We start from the raw sequence: 20,916 nt of genomic DNA, 5'->3' as shown, positions 1-20,916 counted from the left end.
GAGAGCCTGCTTGCTGTCTCTGCTCTGGCCAGGGTACTAAGGTCTGAAACCAGAATCTCAATTCTACCATAAGGGTTGCCTACCTGTTTTGCCAATTTGGAACTAGTAGCTGTTCTAGCAAATGGATTATACTCAAAAATATGAAGGATCATATTGGTTTGTGCCATATTAATGGACCCTAACTAACTGTATGTGTGCTGCCTTGTTGTCTGATTTTCAAACAAGTTCAGTAGTCTAGATTCTGGCATGCATCTTTGCTAATCTCTTAGATACTAATGCTTACAATTTATAAGGAAAAATGGTTTTGCACATTATACAAGAATATTTTATTCAAAGCTGTTATGTGTAGGGAAAAAGTATCTTCAAAGCTAGAACAAAATGTATACTAACAAATGACTTGTACCGTTGGCGATACAGCAGTGCTCAGTGTGCCTTCCAGCTCAGTGAGAATGTGGCAGCTTAATCTGCAAGGAACCTACGGTAGCAATCACTTCTGTTCAGTGGTTTTATATCAGGAACGGAATGTAGAAAACTGGGGGAGGGGCACAGATAAGTGGACGATGAGTTGTTGGTTACCAGCTTACCACTGAATCTGAAATGAGAACTGTGGTTCACAGCTCTTGAATTTAGGTGTCAACTGTGAGCAATTTTGGGAGTTCATTTCTATATGGATAATATTTCTATTAGATAAGTTGGCAGACTTTGTATTAGCTTCATAAGCTACAAAAATTTTGCTTACTTAAGGGACAGTTAAATATCAATGTTCACACATATTTATTTACACTAGGAGAAAGTGGGGAAAGTTTATAGTACAATATTGGAGAAAATAGGTACATGTGCTAAAATAGTATTTAATGTAGAAATTTTTAGTTGATGCATGTATGAGCGGGTTAAAACCAGGGTCTCACAAATGTTACACATATACTTTACTACTGGGGTACACTCATACCTCAGTCACTATTTAACAAAGAAAAACAAAACAGAGCAAACATATTTTCTACCATTAACCTAGGTCCCGCCAAAGGAATTTTCATTAATATAAAACACCCGAATATTTGTGAATGAGGGAATGCTTTATGCAATTCAGGCTGTTTAAAATGCATGTCTGGCCAGACAGTGGTGGCACACGCTGTCAATCCCAGCACTCAGGAGGCAGAGGTAGGCGCATCTCTGTAAGTCAAGGTCAGCCTCTTCTACAGAGTGAGTTCCAGGACAGGTTCCAAAGCTGCACAGATAAACCCTGTCTCAAAAAAAAATTGTCCAAAAAAAAAACAAAAACAAAAACAAAAAAGCATGCCTGACACCTATCTACTGCCTGCTAGGTACCAACTCCCAGGCTCCAGTTCTAACAACCACAAATGTTCCCAGACACAATGTACTCTGACAGACAATAATGTCACTCATTATTTATTGGCACATGTATGCCTCCATTTGAAAGTTAATATTAAAATTACAAAGCCTGGTAGTTTTCCTTCATTACAAACTTCTGACATGAAAGTTTTGTTAAAAGTTTCATACACTGACTTAATTTATTCAAACTGTTCAATGAAATTTCTCTGATAAAGTAGTCTCAATTTGCTATGCAGGTTTCCCTTGTGTACAAATTTTGAAATAGTAGAAAGCATGTAAGTTCTCTCAAAAATTTCACTAACTGAATTAGCTATGGAGAATTTGCATTCTTATCAAAACATCATGAACAATGGTTTGAGAAAGTATTCCTCAACTAAACTAAGAGTATTTGGGGATAAAAATGAGAGCACCTCTGCTCTCTCCAGACAGTTATACTTCTCTTAAATTGGTGACTTTCTGACAATGGATGTCAAGGTCATCTCGCAGGTCATGCCACTTCAGGCCCAGAGATCATGAAAACTCAACTGAGGAGAAGAGCGTTTGTGTTCCTGGTGGAAATAATGAGCACCGTATATATGCACTTTTCTGTAGGGCTGTGACATGGTCAGACAGACTACCTAATGGAGACACAGAATTTTCTCTATTAAGGTGACCTGCAAACAAAACACAGTCCTCATTCATCACATTCTTGGAGTAGCTCCTGCATGTGGCTTGTCTGATGCCCACTGATCGGTTCTGTTAAGAGAGCTTGCTGTGTTACACTCAGGGGCCTTCCCTCAGGTGGATTTTCTGATGCACAGAAAGGGATGACTTATGGTAGAATGTTTTCCTACACTCGCGACACTCAAACCGTTTCTCACTGTCATGAGTTATCTGATGCCTGTTCAGGTAGGACTTCTGGTGAAAAGCCTTCGCACACACTTTGCACTCATAGGGCTTCTCGCCTGTGTGCGTTCTCTGGTGTACAGTGAGATGGGACTTGCTGTAAAATGTTTTTCTGCATTCTTCACAGGAGTACGGTTTATAACCCGTGTGGCTCCTTTGATGGACAGTGAGGGAGGACTTATGGAGGAATGTTTTCCTGCACTCTTCGCATGCATACGGCCTGTTACCTGTGTGATTCCTCTGATGCCTGCTGAGACTCGACTTCTGGTAGAAAGCTTTCCCACATTCCTTACATTCATAGGGTTTCTTACCAGTGTGAGTTCCCTGATGCATGCTGAGGTGTGACTTACGGTGAAAAGTTTTTCCGCAGACACTACATTCATGAGGTTTCTCCCCGGTGTGTGTTTTCTGGTGCACAGTAAGGTTGGACTTCCGGTTGAATGTTTTCTGACATTCTTCACATTCATATGGTTTGTCACCTGTGTGAATTTTCTGATGTATGATGAGGTGTGACTTAGAGTAGAATGTCTTTCTACATTCATCACACTCATACGGTTTCTCGCCTGTGTGGGTTCTGTGATGCATGTTCAGGTCTGACTTACAGTAGAACGTTTTCCTACATTTCTTACACTCGTAGGGCTTCTCACCTGTGTGGGTCCTCTGGTGTACGGTGAGGGACGACTTGTGGTAGAACGTTTTCCTACATTCTTTACATCCATAGGGTTTCTCACCTGTGTGAGTTCTCTGATGCCTGCTGAGGTGGGACTTACGGCAGAATGATTTCCCACACATATGACATCCATAGGGTTTATAACCTGTGAGGGTTCTTTGATGCCTCCTGAGATCTGCCTTCTCATTAAAGCTTTTTTCGGATTGATGAAGTTCATAAAGTTTTGTTCCTCTGACTCTCTGACGTGCAGTTTGCTGTTTTTTCTGATGGAAAATTTTCTCACATTGTCTACATCTGTAGGATCTGACTCCAGCATGTATTACCTGATTTTTGTGGTATGATTTCTTAATGAAGGTTTTCTCACAATCACTACACTTGTAATATTTCTGTACTTCGTGTGTTTTCTTATGTTTAGTGAGCTTCAACTTTGAACAGAATGTTTTCTTACAAATACTACATTCAAAAGTTCCTGCCCTTCCCCAGGTCATCTCCACCTCATCAGATGCCTTCCCAGACTCACCAAATTTACTGGAACTATGAGTAATGGGAAACCTCTTATTTGTCCATAATGCCTTTGTGTTGTAGGTTGCTTCTTGCCTGCAACACTGAATATGCTGTCGAGTACTTGGAGCTCTGTTATACAGTCTATGATGCTGTGCACATAAGGGGGTCCTGCTATTTACAGAGCCATCAAGTTCCTTTCCAGTCTGCATGTTACCAGGCTCGTTAGGGGGAAGCACATTCTGCCATACATTAAGTGTTGCAAGCCTCATTCCTGAAGAATTTCCATTCTTTACAGTCAGATTTGAAACATAGTTTGAGCTCACATTAAGTATTTTTCCTAATTTAACATTCTTCTCAGACGATGTGTTGCTGTTGGCAATTACACGGTGCCACAAATGTCTCTCCTGATTGTCCTGGCTGGTTTCATCCAGTTCATTTACTTTCTGGACATCTAAAAGAAAACAGAAATAGCCAAGCTCATATTACAGCAGAAAGATGAGGAACTGCCTTCTCATTCTCAGTACATTATGATTTCAAAATAATATTGATATGACGTATACAGAATCTATACATTAGACTTTACAATATAAAATCACATCACCTCATTGATTTAAAATGTTTTATTCATTTGAAACACGAGATAGTTAAATGTTCACCTGTGCCTAGCTGTATATTTCAGTATACTCATTTTCACCTGCTATTTTCCCATTCCTTCATGCTAGGTCTTTGATTCATAACACTTCCCTTTTCTTTCTGAGGATGGAGGTTTGTACGGTTTGTCTTTCACCTGATCAGAAATACAATTTAGACTTAGAAAAGGACTGACTCCTGTGTGTTTAGTTTTTAGTTTTCCATGAGGAACCACAATAGAAACTTAGGGGGTTGGATTATAAACACAAATGACCTTATTCCCATATGAAAACAGCTAATTCCAGCCCTCTAATTCCTAATTGAAATTTATTTTATGCTCCCTAGACCATAACAGAGTCAGAAAGCTCCAGGCTACCTCCATGTTGGACTAATGGATTTCATTCAGGAAACAGCCATGTCCATCATTCTTTGAAATGTTTTTCTGGTTATTTCTGAGATTCATAGAACTGACATTCTTCACTTAGATGAAAGTACATGTACCCCCACTTTAAAGCTCTTTACTTCTGGAAGCTTCTATTTTGTATTATAAATGGAGTCTTCTTCATAAGTCTATTGTTTTCCCCAAGAGAGACTGCTGATGAGAGTCGTCTACACTCACACAGAAGTCTCGGCCCTTCACCATGAAATCCTTGCTCCACTTAAATCTCTTCATATCTAAGACCTACTTGTCCTGTCAAGCCTAGGTTTTCCCTTTCCATGCTGGGTGATTTGGTTGTGCTGAATGTCCCTCACTTTCATAGATTCTCATTCTGTGGGACAGAAGACTTGATTCTCGGCTTCTTTTTCTGTTATCATCAATCGCCTTGGTTAATGCCTGAATAACTACGATATAAATATTTATATTAAGCTACCAATTCCCAAAGGACATAACCACTCTCAATATATTTTATGCCCACCTATGTATTACGTATACCAAATTTGTAAAAAAAAAAAGTAATATTAAGATTAAGTGAATAACAATATCCTTTAAATTCCTTCCCTTTAGACTTCTCCTGAAATAAAATGGTATATAGTTTTATTTCTTAGCTTGTGGTAAAACATTCTTTATGACTCTTACCTTACAACCAAATATTTTATGTTTAATTTTTTTCAATAAAATGCAAGTTTTTATGTGTAAATGCATGTTTTATTATTACTTACTTACATGTCTAATTATAAAAGCGCAGTGTTTAGGAGCTAACCAAATACTATGTGATAAAAGAATGAACACAGCCAAAAATGCTTGGGGTAGGAAACACTGATAACTGGGAATTTAGAGAAAGTAGCTAACCAACTAACCAAAATTATCTAGGAAGCTCCATACAGTTACAGAAATTTGTGAACTCAAGAAAATATATAACAAAATAAAAGAGAGATAGAGAAGAGGTTCATGTGAGAGTTCTCCTTGGATAATGTACACAGGAAACACCTGATGTACCAGTACCATCAGTGAAAAGAGCTCAACGTGGCCAGTGTCTATTAGATCTGGTTATCCTGGTCTCTTTGTCCAGGGGGTATTCACTGACCTTGCCGACTCTGATCTGGAACTTCTTCTACTCTCCACGGTCCAGTTCCTTGTTCCAACTTAAAGATCACCTCAGGTTTGGTAATGCAGTGGCCTGATAATGGGAAATAATATAAGATTTTACCACATGCTAAGTCAAGTACACTGCAGAAAGATACCACCTTTGGGAAGTGAGTGATTTCTAGGCAGATCTGCGCAGTTTGTGAGTGTATACTCATATTCTTCATAGTCTTGCCTTTAATAAGTAATGTTAAATGACTTGAGAAAGAAAGTAAAGATGGGACAAAGGAAACAAAGATGAGCAAAGAATGCAGCTCTGTTCCGTGATCTCAAATGCCTGAGAGACTAAGAAAGGAGGAATACTACTAATTCAAAGTCTGTCTCAGCAACTTAAGACTGTCTCAAAATAAAAAAATAAAAAGGGTGCTGGGGATACAGTGCAGTGACAGACTTGCCCAGTATATATAAATCTCTACATTAATCTACAGTACTAAAAACAAATAAGAAAGGGAAATCTAAAAATAGATTTTAAGACTACTTAAAGAGACACAATACAGTTCAATAAAAAAAAAAAGGAAGGGACAAAGGAAGGTCCTCCTAAGACCCATATGGAGGAAGAAGAGCACAATATGGAGGAAGAAGAGTCTATCAAGCTGTCCTCTGGTCGCTAGATGCATGGCATGGCATGTGTGTATGCACTTAAAAAAAGTTTAAGCAATCTGAATTTTGGAGCTAAGACTCAGTAAAAACTTAAGGAAAACAAAAGGGTGGGAGCCTCCACAGCAGAACTGATTCAAGTGTAGAATAATGTGGTCAGATTTCGTTTTGTTCCTTTTTTTGTAACAGGGTGTCACTATGTAGCTCTGACTGTCTTGGAGATCAGGCTAGTCTCAAACTAAGAGATCCATCTGTCTCTGCATCCTAAGTACTAGGATTAAAGGCATGTTTCATATTTTAAAATGGAAAAAGAAATTAATTGTATTTATTTATATGTTATTTGTATGAATGTTTTGCCTGCATATATGTCTATGCACCATGTTCATTAAGTGACTGTAAATTCAAGGAGAGATGGCTGGAGCTTCTGGGACTAAAGTTACAGATGATTGGTTGTTGAGTGGTCATATGAGTATTTGAACCCAGGTCTTCTGGAAGAGCAGGCAGTACACTTAACTGCTGAGCCATCTCTCTAGCACCCACCCCAAAAAAACCCAAAACAAAATTACAAGGCGTTCAAGACAGGGTTTTTCCATGTAGCCCTGGATGTCCTGTAAGTAGCTCTAGAGACAGGACTGGCCTCAAAGTCATACAGATCCACCTGCCTCTACCTCCTGAGTGCTAGGATTAAAGGCGTGTGCTACCATGCCCAGCACTTATAACTGTAAATTTTGCTCCTATTACAAATCATAATATAAATATCTGTGTTTTCTGATGGTCTGAGGTGACCCTTGTGAAAGAGTCATTCAAATCCCAAATGGGTTGAGACTCACAGGTTGAGAACCATTGCTCTAGAAAAGTCTGCCTAATACACAGCCCTATGGGAAATGCTTAAGAGATGTTATACAGTAAGTGAAAGGATAATAACCACCATTATTAAAAACCACATGAAATATAAAATTAAGCAATACAGTGGATACACAAAAGAAACAGATGAAAGTGTATCAATACAGAAACCATTAAACATAAAAAATTAACACAGAGAAAAAAGAATACAAAAAAGAGCCATCAAAATGTCAGAAATATGTCTTCACTTATCAAAAGAATTATCAAGTGTAAATAAGAAAAATATAAACTATTTGAAGAGATCAAAATAGCAGACTCAGTGACACACTGCAGCAGAGAAAACCGTTCACTAGGAAAGGCATGTGGACTGAGGATGAAGGGATAACATAACGTGCTATGTTATAATAATGGGACCCCAGGGCAACCAGAGTGCAAACAGACTTTGAATCAATGCCTGGAAAAGAATATAACAATATAATATAATATAATATAATATAATATAATATAATATAATATATGTAATAATATATAATAATATAATGATAAAGGGGATTAATTCAGCAAGAGTAAAAATGTGTAAATAGATAACACACAGTGCTGAACACCCAATTTGTAAAACACACCCAATTTTGATTTGTAGATCAAAAAGAAGAGGAAAATTTTAGTACAATAGTATCTTAGGGCTACAACAGCTATTATCAACAAAGGGCAGGTTATTTTGACAGAAAATTTACAAAGAAATGTTGCAAGGGAGACACTTATTTGTCCCAGATGCCCAGAACTGAAATAATCACACAGAACTATATTAATTAAAATACTGCTTGAACCATTAGCTCTAACTTCTCATTGGCTAACTCTTATGCCTTAGTTTAACCCATTTCTATCAATCTGTGTATCACCATGTGGCAGTGGCTTACCGGCTAAGTTTCGCAGCATGTCTTACTCTGACAGCGGATCCATGGCATCTCCTCTCTGCCTTCCTCCTACCAGCATTCAGTCCAGTTTTCCCCCACCTAAGTTCTACCCTATCAGGCCAAGGCAGTTTCTTTATTCATTAACCAATAAAAGCAACACATAGATGGAAGGACCTCCCACACCAAAGAAACACTGGAATCAAATCACACAATGGAACAAAAGTGCCTAACAGACACTTACAGAATATTCTCTACTGCTGAGGAGCGCCATTCATCTCACAACCCACATTACTTTTCAGGACAGAGCAAGTGTTCAGAAATAAAGTAAGTCTCAACAAATTTAAAAGATAAACAATCAAAAGTCCCAAATTCATAGTTAATGTCCTCTCTAATCACAATGAGATAAAGGTAGAAGCTCAAGCAAAAAGAACATAATTAACTATATATAATTGGAAATTAAACATCCTACTTAATGACTAATGAGAGGGAAAGAAAGCAAAATGAAAATTTTGGAATTTATTGGAACAAATGAATGCTAAAACTGCATCTAAAACAGTACTGCAAGAGATACCATTGTACCTGCATCAAAAGCCAGGCCAAAAGGAAAAAAAACTAACCCCTGAACAATTTTTTAATTAAATTTTTTAAAAAGACATCACAGTGATACCACAGAAATCTAATGTATTCTTAGTGAGTGTGATGAAAATAACCAAATAGAAAAATCTAAAAAAAAAAAATAGGTAACTCACTGGACATACAAGAGCTACCCAAACTCAACCATGAGAATACAATCTGACTAGGTATTAATAAATTTGAATCAGTAATAAAAAGTCTGTCAACAAATCCCAGGACCACACAGCTTCACTGAAGAATTTTTTCATTTGGATCATCTCCCTAGTCCTATCCAGTAGAATCTTTAATAAAATTGTTGAGATAGAAAAACAGTAATATTATTCAAAAGTTACTAAAACACAGTCATAAAGGATCATTACAATAAAAATTATGAGTTTCCTGTTGAACCACCATCAAAAGGCAACAACTTTGGCTGTTGGCTATTCTGTGGTTGTTGGCCTCATCCCTTGCCACAAAATGAGAAAGAATATGAAAAGGCCAAGGCATTAGCTAATAGTGCCAATGTCTCACTAAACATACCAAATTTTTATGAGAATGTACAGTTTTCTGCCCTATGAGTGGTGCACCATCTGCACAGTGCCTCCAAGGACACTCAGGTTCATCAAGAAGTGGGTGAGGATACACATCAGTGTCAAGAGGAAGTTGGAGGATCTGGTCAACATGCTGGCATCAGAAAGGACTAGACATCTTTTGCCTGTCCCTCATTTAATAAACTTTTATCACACAACACATACATACACATACATAAACACATACACATACCATATAACTATATATATGTGCTGTAGGATAATGGTCTCGTACACTGTAAAGATTTGTCATTCATATTAGTTTAATAAAATACTAATTGGCCAGTAGGCAGGCAGGAAGTATAGGATAGGTGAGGTGACCAGACTAAGAGGATTCCAGAAAGAGGAAAGAAAGAGTCAGTCATCAGCCAGATGCAAAAAAAGCAAGATGAGACTACCTTGCTGAGAAAAGGTAACAAACCACATGATTAAACACAGACAAGAATTATGGGTTAATTTAAGTTGTAGTAACTAGTTAATAATAAACCTCAGCATTAGCAGTAAAAACCACATGGCAGCTCTTCTAAGAGGCCCTGACACAATCACTTAAATGGTGTTTATGAGCAGTCAGTGGCATGCATCTTGGTGGTGACATGGACCTAGAAACTCCAGAGTTGTTGCAATAAATGTGGCTCCACCAGTACCTCCACCATGAAGCTAGACTCTCAAAACGCTAAGGAATGGGGTGGAGCCAGCCACCAAAGCAGCAGCTTTAATCCTACCCATATCACTTAGCAGATTAAAGACTCATATGGCCATAAAAAGATAGGGATATACAATAAAGACAGATTCAGACAAAAAATAAAAACAACTCTAAATGGTTTACAGTGTGTTTAAAAATATACATAGGCTTGGGATAAAAAAAATAAAAAGGATAGAGAAAGTCATTTTAAAGAAAAGAAATAGAGTAGTCTGGTATGGTGGCACATGCCTTTAATCCTAGCACTTGGAAGCAGAAGCAGGCAGATCTTTGAGTTCAAGGCCAGCCTGGTGTACAGAGTGAGTTCCAGGAAAGCCGAAGATACCCAGAGAAACTCTGCCTCAAAAAACAACAAAAATTTAAAAAAAAGAAATAGAGTTTTAAAAAAGCCACATGAAGATGGAAAATACACAGAGAATCTGGATACAGTGTGTTATTGTGTTGTCTTTGAATTATTATTTTTTGACTGCTGGGGAAGGAGCAACAGCTGCTAACAGACATTATAAATGCTACTGGATTAATCTAACCTATATATTTTGAAAATTCCTTAGTCAAAAGATATGTTACTTTGAAGAAGGGGTTTTGCTTTTGTTTCCACAGGAAATGAGATATTGTGGATCCATTCTGGGTTAAGAAAAATAAGGTTTGATCAAGGAAGACCCCCCCCCCTGAAAAATCTTCAATGGGAACAGATGGCCAAGATAATCCAATATTTCAGAGCACCTCTGTTGCAGTTTCTTCTGAGTTCTACATCTAGAACAGTCTCAAGACTACTGGCTGAGATGATCCAGCCTCACAGAATACTCCAGTCAGGACTTGACCATAATTCTAAATTTTCTTTGGGTGCCCATTAGATTATAAGTGCCCCCAGTCAGCAGGAAGTAGCTAGAAAACTACATTCACATTCCCCAAAAAATAGATTATGGATGTTTGTCTTTGCTTAGAGTGTTGGTTACAAATTGTTATGGATAATGATCAGAAAAAAAAACTAGACAATTGAGATTAGATTCAAAGTTCTTGTTCTTAAAAAAAAGGAAATGCTGTGGGATAATGTTCTTATATACTAAATATTTGTCACTCATATTAGCTTCATAAAATGCTGACTGACCAGTGGCAAGGCAGGAAGTATAGGTGGGACTACAAGACTAAGAGAATTCTGGGAAGAAGAAAGGCACAGAGTCAGTCACCAGCCAGACAGAGGAAGAAAGATGAGAATGCCTTACTTAAGAAAGGTACCAAGCCACATGGCTAAACATATACAAGAATTATGGGTTAATTTAAGTGGTAAGAGCTAGTTAATAGTAAGCTTGAGCTATTAGGTCAAACCGTTTATAATTAATATAAGCCTCTGTGAGTCTCTTTGGGACTGAATGGCTACGGGACTGGGTGGGACAGAAACTTCCGTCTACATATATGTGTGTGTATGTGAAACACTAGTGAAAGAAAATAAAGATCCCAAAATTAAGATTGTTGTCCTAGATGAATTCAATATTGACAAAATGTCCACACTACTCAAATTGACTTACCAATCCAATGTAATCCTTATCTACGTATCAATGGCATTTTCACAGAACTAGAAAAAAGTTAGTCCTAATCTTCACAGAGAAACCTAAAAGACTCCAGTCAAAGCATTCTTGAGAAAAAAAAAGAACAAATCTGATCATTACATATAGTAGAGCAATAGTCACTGACAGCATAATATAGGAATAGAAGCAGACAAACAGGCCAATGAAACAACAGAGAAACAATAAATCCATACATGACAGCCAACTGGTTTTCACCAGAGGCAGTAGGAACATTTAGAAAGGAGGTTCTCTTCAATAATTGGTGCAAAAACTATATACTCTTGTATACAGAAAGATATTAGATCCCCTATATCTTACCATATTCAGAAACCAAATTAAAATATAACTAAAACATAAATGCAAGATCTGACAGTGCTGAAATAAAATACAGAAAGCTGAATATTGATTCAAAGATTTTATTTCCTTTTTGAGATTGGCCTTCCTACATTACCAGGTTGGTCTGGAAGTTCTAAGCCCAAGTAATGCTTCCTTCTCAATTTCAAGAGTGCAGGAAACACAGACATGCACAATCACACCCAGCACAAAGATTGTGACATGACCTCAAACCACAGTCATCAACAGCAAAAACTGACAACTGGGATTTCATAGATGTAAAACCTCTATACAGAAAAGCAAATGATAGAGCAAAGTGGTAACAGACACAATGAAAGAAACGTCTGAAATTGTACAAGAAGATAATTTCTGGAATATATAAGGAATTTAACAGCAGAAAAATAATTTAATTAAAAACTGAACAAGGCAACTTGAATAGGTATTTTCCCAAAGGCATACAAATAACTCACAAATTCATCAATAAATGGTCAATATCTGTAAACATCAGAAAAATGCTAATCAAAATCACAGTGAAGTATCAAAACACCTGCAACTAGAATACTATCAAAACCACAAACAACAAATACTGATGAGGACACATAGAAAGACACATTATTCTACATTGTTTCTGGGAATATAAAATTGTTACTATGAAAAACAGTATTAAAGCCCCTCAAAAAAATAGAAATAGAACTATCTTTATGGCATAGCTATTACTAAATATATTTTAAAAGAAAATGAAATCAGTATTTTGAAAGATCATGAGTTCAAGGTAATGAGCTACATGAGATCTTGTCTTATAAAAAGGGTATTTATGTATAAGGGAATATTATTCACTAAGAAACCCAAAAATTACCTCAAGCAAGAACTGATGAATGTTTTTCCTTAGTTATGGAAGTTGGACACAAAAAGATAAACACTTGTTTATAAGTGGAAGACAAAGTTTCACTCAGAGAAATAGAGGCAAGAGTGGTTAGCATGGCCTAGAAGTGTATGTCAAGGAGGGCAGAGTGAAGATGGGTAGTGCATTCAGGGGTACAGCCTGGATAGCCAGTATAACTTTCAGTTTTCTAGGGCACAGAAGCATGACCATAGTTAAAAATGATTAAATGCTTCAAATAGCTAACAGAGAATTTAAATGTTCTCAATATAAAGATGTTCTAGGTCTGCATAGACCTGCCAATTTCTGGAGGTAGGTCTATACATACATATAATATATTATGTGTATGAGATTATAAACAAATTTCAGACATGATTACTGTTCTTACTAATAAAGGAAGTGCTTCTTATACTCCAGGGTACTTTTACTTACCCAAGGACTCCAGAATCCTGTAGGTCTCCAGCATCACGTCCCTGTAGAGCTTCCTCTGAGCATCATCCAGGTCCTGCCACTCCTCCCAGGTGAAGTCCACAGAGACATCCTCGAATGACACCAACTCCTGCAATGAAGCATTTCTCCTTAACTCAAGCTTTTGGGCCTATCAGAAGATAGGAATGTGGGGTTTGCTCTTTGGGAGGGTGTCTCACATTAGTTTATATTCTCTATTGTGGGAGGGGAAATCACTATATCTTGCTTCTGTACTAATTTAGTAACTGAAAAGACGACTACTACAAAATTTCCATTCCTAACAAAAATAAATGGATTATGTGCTGTAAAACATTCACAAGGCCTTGGATTCAATCTGCAGTAACAGACACACACAGACACACAACAGACACACACACAGACACAACAGTCACACAATAGACACACATACAGACACACACAGAGACACACAACAGACAGACACACAGACACAGATGCACACATAGACACGCATAGACACAGACACACAACAGACACAGACACACAACAGACACAGATATACACAGACACAGAGACACACACAAACACACACAAGAAACTGTTTCTTTCTCTCTCTTTTAGAAAAAGAGAAAAGAAAGAAACCTTGTCCACAGTTGACCTGATAATCTAGTCTGAGTGAGGACAACACACCTATACCCTTGAAATGATGCTAAACAAAGACACATGTCACTGCAGAACAGGTAATGAGGACTGCTAAGCATCCTGCAGGTTATGCTTCACGGATAGCATAGTGAGTTCTCGGGAGTAACAAACCACAAAGGTCACGTTGTAAAAGCACAAAACCACAGATGATTAATGGGCCTATTAATGGGCCTAAGAACCACATAGGGCAGTGGTGAGTTATAAAGTTATATGTTCAGGTGACTGACGACCAGGGATTTTGCTTTTCAAAACCGTCTAATTCCAACAACTTGAGTACATTTACAGTAGTCCTTATATAGGCCTCTTAAATCTAAGATCTGCATTTTGAAAGCCAACTCAGGAAAGGTGGACAAGGAAGGATGCAAATGAAGAATAATGAGGGAAGAAACCAGGTGACACATAATCACCTGCACTCAAATATAATAGCATTAAGAATATAGAACAGGCCGGGTGGTGGTGGCACACGCCTTTAATCCCAGCACTCGGGAGGCAGAGGCAGGAGGATCTCTGTGAGCTTGAGTCCAACCTGGACTACAAGAGCTAGTTACAGGACAGGCTCCAAAGCCACGTAGAAACCCTGTCTTGAAAAAAAAAGTATATAGAGCAAAAACCACTCTTAGCTAAGTAGCAATTTTAAGGTCAGGTGGGGCTACATGAAATCCCATCTCAAAACTAAAAGAGCAAATAAAAGAACACAGCTAAGCATGGTGGTACACACCTTTAATTCTAGCACTCAAGATAGAGGTAGACAAATCTCTGTTTCAAGTACAAGGTCAGTCAAGGCTAAAAATTAAGATCCCATGTCAAATAAGCAAACATATAAACAAGCACACATACAAAGAAAGAATAGAAAATTCATCCTAGAAAAATGAAAAAACAAAAATGAAAAACTCTGGGACTAAAATTTGGTAATTGTATGTTGTGCCTGGGGTAAAAAGAGATTTATACTTCCAGGCTGTATACATGATCAGCTAAGCAGAAAGTAATTTTCTAAAAATTAAAGGGAATTACATTGACTATGATAGGTAATAGACTGATCTTAAATATACTAGGAGGTTGGTTAGTTTGTTTTTGAGACAGTGTCTCATGTAGTCCAAGGTAGACTCAAACTCTGTATAGCTGAGGCTGGCCTTGGGCTCTTAATCCTCCTGCCTTCAGGGTACTGGGGATTACAGATACTAGGTTTCTGTGGTCAGACATGTGGAAACATTCAACTAGCACTGGATATTAGACCTGCGATGGTTTGAAAGAAAATGAACTCCATAGGGAGTGGCACTACTAGGAGATGTGTCTTTGTTGGAATAGGTGTGGCTTTGTCAGAGGAAGTATGTAATTATGGGGGTGGGCTTTGAGGTCTTGTATGTTCAAGCTATGCTTAGTATGATAGTCAGTTCACTTCCTATTGCCTGCAGATCAGGATGTAGAACCTCAGCTCCTTCTCCAGTACCATGTCTGCTTGCACACTGCCATACCACCCCCCTCATGATGATGATGGAGTAAACCTCTGAAAATGTAAAGCCACCCCAGTTAAATGTTTTCCTTTATAAGAGTTGCCATTGTCAGGCTGGAGAGATGGCTCAGAGGTTAAAAGCACTGACTGTTCTTCCAGAGGTTCTGAGTTCAATTCCCAGCAACCACACAGTGGCTCCCAACCATCTGTAATAAAGATCGGGTGCCCTCTTCTGGCCTTCAGAGACACATGCAAGCAGAATGTCACATACATAATTAATTAATAAATCTTTTTAAAAAAAAAAGCGTTGTCATTGTCATGGTGTCTCTTCATAGCAAAAGAAACCCTAAGACAGTACCATTGCGTACCATTGCGCTGCGAACTGTACCGAGGGGGTAATGCAGATTTGGGTGTTTCAGAAAGGGAATGATAAGGATGTCCCGTCTTTCCAGGCAAGCTTTGGTAGGCCTGTAATCCCAGCATTTGGGAGGCAAAGGTAGGAGGATCCAAGTTTGAGGCCGGCCTGGTCTACATAGCATAACCCTGTCTACAAAACTCAAACATCAATATACAGACCCACCTGATCAGCACCAGCACTGTGTAAGACATGCCAACCAAGGTCAATTAAAAGGGGAAAATGCGGTTTATGATTTCCTTATCATTTAGAAGTAAAAATACCTGATAATCTCCTTTAAAGTGTTTCAAATAGAAAACAATAAATTAAACTATAAAAAAATTAAACTCTACATGTGAGACTATTCATACAGCAAAAGCATGGAAGAAAACCCTGGCCATCCTAACAACAAAACTATGCAAGTATATGAAGGAAGAAGAAGGTGAAGGACTTTTTAAAAAGCAAATAAAAAGAATGCCATATTCATGGAGTAGAATTTTACACCATAAAGACTCTCTGTAGGTCAATAAACTAATTCAACAGCAGTAAAGCAGAAACATCAAATTCCTAGATGTGGACAAAGGGATTTCAGTTTGTATGGGGAACTGAAGCAGCGTTAGCTGCTTTGGGCTTCCATAACATGCCACATTTTCTCAGTTCTGCAGGACCAAAACCAACTGATTCAGTTTCCACTGAGGCCTTTCCAGGCTTATAAAGGCAACTTCCTTGAGGTGTCCTTACATAGCGCAGTGAGGAAGGCCTCTCCGTCTTCTATAATATTAGGGACCAGCACTTTTTTAACCGCAGTTAACTCCGAAGTTATCTCCAGATAGAGTGACATTTGGTTTTAGAGGTCAGCCTCACCATATAAACTCATCCACAGCATTTGCCACTCCTAATGCTGATGAAAAATCAAATGCCTACTTGTAGTTACTCCAATATCAGGTGTATAATCCCCACTTAGCTTGGCTAACCAAACAGTATAGTCCATGTAGGCCAGAGGACAACCTCAGATATAGTTCCTCAGAGCCACCTTCTCTTACACTGTGGAATCCCTAGCCTCCTTCCTTAGAGCCCTGGGTCCCAGGTCCTTTAAATACCCATTGGTATAGTATGTATGGGGTCCTTTAACTAAAGACAATGGGCAGGGTAGGGAGAGAGGAATCGGTACCTGGTGTTCCATTTTTAGGATACCCTCTCTGCGGACGTCATTCTTCTATCCATAACAAGGAGACAGTAACACACATTTGAGTGTGCAGGCCTCATCCTGAGCAAATCTGTAATGACGTAAAGGACAGAAACGCAATCCCTACCTCCTTCTATGAAAGCACAGGCCCCAGCGCCAAGGGAGGAGGTGGAACGGTTACAGCCGGTGACCCCAAAACAAACCACACAGTCTAGTTTTCAGTGATCAAGATCTCACATCTTTCAAGAAAGTTATTTTGAATGTTTTGCTTTTGGTATCCTTCACTGGAATTGCTCATCTTTGGACTGTTCTTTGTGTAGAGAAACAGTTGGTTTTATTTTTGACCTTTGTTATTTTGCTCAGCCTTTTCATGTATCATATTTTTAATGAACACAGTGTCACCTCATCTCCAAATGATTATGACCTTCTTCCTCCAATTTACATGACTCTCGGTCATTACTGCTGCCACGGGTCCTGGAGAGCACCTCTAGGATAGTGATAAAAGAAGTACTGAGAATGGATATGTCTTACTTCTCTTCTCAGGAAATAAAAACACTAATTCACTAAGTATGACATTACTTACAAGTAAAATGCAATCTTATGTCCCTACACTGTTGTAGCCTCTCATCTCAAAAGGCGGATTTTCTCCCGTTTGTTTTCTGCATTTATTGAAAAGTCACGTGAATTTTTTAAATTTATTTAATTTAGTGTATGTGCATGCTTGTGCTACAGAGCACACGTGGAGGTCTTATGGAATTTGGTTCTTTCCTTTCACCTTGGGGGTCCTAGAGAGCCAACTCAGGAGGCTGTCAGAACTGAGTACCTTTACCCACTGATTCATCTTGGTGGTGCTCTTATTGATTGCTATGGCATATTACAATAAATCATGTTTGGCAAAAGAGCATATTGTGTGTGTGTGTGTGTGTGTGTGTGTGTGTGTGTGTGTAATCTCATACTACTGTTTCTAGATGAGGAAATAAAGATGACAACACGCACATCTATTACTGTCTAGGGTTACTTAGTTACCTTTACTTAGTTACCTTGTGCTTCCTTGTTCTGCACCAGTGACGACTGTAAGACACTGACCTCTTCTTGTAGCTTCTCTTCTGCCTTCCAGTGTCAAGAGTTTGATTGTCCTGCGGCACATTCCTCTGTAAAACCATACAGTGTTGAGGATGCCACGGGAGTGCCCGGGAGCCACATTTCAGTGCAATGACACAAGAACTACAGCAAAATTCAGCAGAATGACCCTCAGGCTTCCATGAATGCGTCACACTATTGTCTTGTGAGTTTGGCCCCAAGTACCAGTCAAACCCTTTGTTAAAACTGTCAAAAAAGCAAATGCTGAAAAAATGCCTCAAAGTATTGCAAAATTATTAGACACTATGGCAGCAACACAAGTATTAGCACAGGTTTTGCTATAGTATGTAGAAACACCTTTTAAGTTTCTGCCCTGCATGTCACATTGTCTTAAAAAGACACTTTCAATAATATCAACTTAAAACTTTCAAGTTCTGTGGAAAATAAATTATAGCTACAGAACAGCCAACCATGCAGGAATTCTGAATTATTCTAACTGGTCTAGTTGAGCTCTTACAAAGTTAGCAGAAATGGGGATTTTAAAATAGAGTGTGAAATGTTTCTAAACATGTGAAGAAGTGCATAGATTCATTGATGACCATGGCCACACTCGTGACAAACTTTCTAGGCCTCTGTCCCAACCCCTACTTTTCAGCACCACCCAATAATACATAGCAGTCTCTGGAGTCATCAAGGGATTTGTCTATTCATGAGGCCAGAGCCATTGGAATGCCACCTCTGGAAAGGGCCTCGCACAGCCAGCCAGAGGTGTGTTTTTACTAATGTAGGAACAGTCAGTCCAATCAAGATGACAATCAAGATTACCAAGCACACATAACGAAGTTATAGAGATGGAGTATGGTGCACATAGATCCATCGGGCTGGTACCTTGGGAGCAGAAACATAACTACAGCAAAGGACTCGAATTCGGTGAGAAATTCCTGTTCACGAGAACCAACACAATAAGAGCCTTCGGGATGCAGGGGATGCCGCAGCCCAGGCTCAGACCACACCTCGGGCTGCTCTAGAGCCCAGGGCTGTCACTGCTAGACAAGGGGACGCCAGACACAACAGTTGTAGCACCGGGGTCTGGACCAAGAGGAGAAGGGTGCGGCTAAGGACAAGTCCCCCTGAAGGCTCAGCCCACGTCAAGACCGGGGGCGACAGAAGCCGTGAGCACAGCCCCGCGCAGGCCTCGGGGAGCCAAACCGGCCGCGCACAGCACAGCGGAGGGGACGAGGACCTGCCCCGGCCGCTTCCCGTGGGCAGCACTCACCATGGCGGCCCCCGTCCGCCTCCCTCAGCTGACAGGCCAGAGGCGCCCGGACTGCCCAGCTCAGCTGACGGATCAGGCGCTAAGATGGCGCGAGACAAAGACCCGCGAATTAGCGAACCCGCGAGGGCCCGCCCCTGCCCCGGGATGCGTGCCTGATTGGATCAAACCTCAGTCCCCACCCCTTCTGGCCTTGAGTGACCGCAGATGGCACCAATCAGTGGCTGACTAAGACAGACTACCTGAATAGAGATATCTACGAGTGGTTTTTGTTTGTTTTGCGTTTTTGTTTTTCTAGACAAGGTCTTACTGTGCAACCCGGGCTGACTTTGAACTCATGACAGTTCTTCTGTCTCAGCCCTAAAGTGCTGAGAGTGTAGGAGCTGACTACTTTGCTCCCCTTGTCTGCAGCTGTCTGAAGATAAAGCTCACTCCGTGTGGATAATAGATTGGGGTTTGATCTTGTTCATAAAGTCATATGAAAGTGAATTAAATGTAGAAACATGTTGTTCACAAATGTAAAGAAAGACGATCATTTTTAAATTTCCAGCAACTTTTTCTTTGATCTTTATTTCTTTGGTTTTGGTCCCAGATCTTTCAACAGAGAAGCTGACAGAAATCTAACAAGCCATCTGTTAAAGAGGATGTCAAGTACAAAAAAAATGTGAGGCACTGTGTCATTTAAAAATTCCTGACAGAGCCGGGTGGTGGTGGCGCACACCTTTAATCCCAGCACTCGGCAGGCAGAGGCAGGTGGATCTCTGTGAGTTCAAGACTACCAGAGCTAGTTCCAGGACAGGCACCAAAGCTACAAAGAAACCTTGTCTTGGGGGAGGGGGAAGTCCTGATGAGTCTAACGGGATAATCACTTGACTGACACACCCCTATAGTTGCTACAAAAATTCTGGAAGCCAGGGCCTTTGGCGCTGTGCCTGCAGAGATGAAGCTCCTCGGTGAGGCCCAGGAGCATGGGGACCATTGTCAGAGTACCCTGAAGAGAAGAGAACTCAGACACCTCACTCCTTACCCCCGACCCACGCCGCTCAGGACCCGCGGAGCAAAACTGTTGCAGGTAGGAAAGGGGAGTGCCAAAGGAAACTTAGAGCAAATTAACCCTCTTTCTAGTTCTGGCTCCAGAAAAAAAAAAAACAAAAACAAAAACAAACAAAAAAAAAACTGGACAAACAGATGTACTGACACATTAGCTCCTGCAGAGGGCGCCAAGAGCTAGAAATCCATTCCACTGGGCCAAAAGCTAGACTTCTAGTTTCTGTTTTTTAATTTTTTTTTAATTCCATCCAGAGAGAGTGGTGTATGCCACTTTTCACTTCACGTCCTTTTTTTCTTTTTTCTTACTTTTTCCCTTTCCGTTAAATTCACATAGCATAAAGCAAACCACTTTGGCACTTAAGACATCCACGCTGGATTTTAACTAGCACCTACATCTAATCTGAAAATGTTTTTAGTGCCTTAAAATAGAGTTCCGAAACCATTACGTCAACCAGTAATTCCACACCCCTTCTCGTCCCCTTTTATCTAACCATTTAGCTAAATTCCTACTGGAAGCAGCGTTTTATGGCTTCGAACTTACTTAACCTCCACAGTTGAGGCAGGTGGTTGGGTGTCTCAAAGCTCTTAGGGTCCCAGCTGGAGCCTCTGGGTCATGCATCATCCTTGTCGACATACTGCATGCAGGCCTGAGCCAATAGCAAAAGTGGGTGAGCACTGGATCTGCCTCCTTGGGGTC

The 20,916-nt window shown here is 39.6% G+C and overlaps 1 protein-coding gene across 4 annotated transcripts; it reads right to left on the bottom strand.

The window, feature by feature from the left end:
* Nucleotides 1–1,391: 1,391 nt before the first annotated feature.
* On the bottom strand, nucleotides 1,392–19,304 carry LOC125404211 (uncharacterized). Of its 4 annotated transcripts, XM_048440007.3 has the most exons (6): nucleotides 18,785–18,933; nucleotides 17,857–17,967; nucleotides 16,802–16,907; nucleotides 13,091–13,217; nucleotides 5,566–5,658; nucleotides 1,392–3,860 (listed from the first exon to the last, which is right to left on the bottom strand). In XM_048440007.3, exons 3-6 carry the CDS (start codon nucleotides 16,811–16,813, stop codon nucleotides 2,113–2,115), a joined length of 1,980 nt encoding a protein of 659 aa, XP_048295964.3. In that variant the 5' UTR covers nucleotides 16,814–16,907; nucleotides 17,857–17,967; nucleotides 18,785–18,933; the 3' UTR covers nucleotides 1,392–2,112. The 4 variants fall into 4 exon arrangements, with proteins under 4 accessions (XP_048295964.3, XP_048295963.3, XP_048295969.3 ...); XM_048440006.3 differs by lacking the exons at nucleotides 16,802–16,907; nucleotides 18,785–18,933 and adding an exon at nucleotides 19,173–19,304; XM_048440012.3 differs by lacking the exon at nucleotides 16,802–16,907 and having other exon boundaries at nucleotides 17,843–17,967; nucleotides 18,785–18,932.
* Nucleotides 19,305–20,916: the final 1,612 nt, after the last annotated feature.

The sequence above is a fragment of the Myodes glareolus genome, chromosome 9 (assembly GCF_982192425.1).
Source record: "Myodes glareolus chromosome 9, mMyoGla1.1, whole genome shotgun sequence".
In the NCBI taxonomy this organism is placed as follows: domain Eukaryota; kingdom Metazoa; phylum Chordata; class Mammalia; order Rodentia; family Cricetidae; genus Myodes; species Myodes glareolus.
This window is presented reverse-complemented; position numbering and strand designations above follow the sequence as displayed.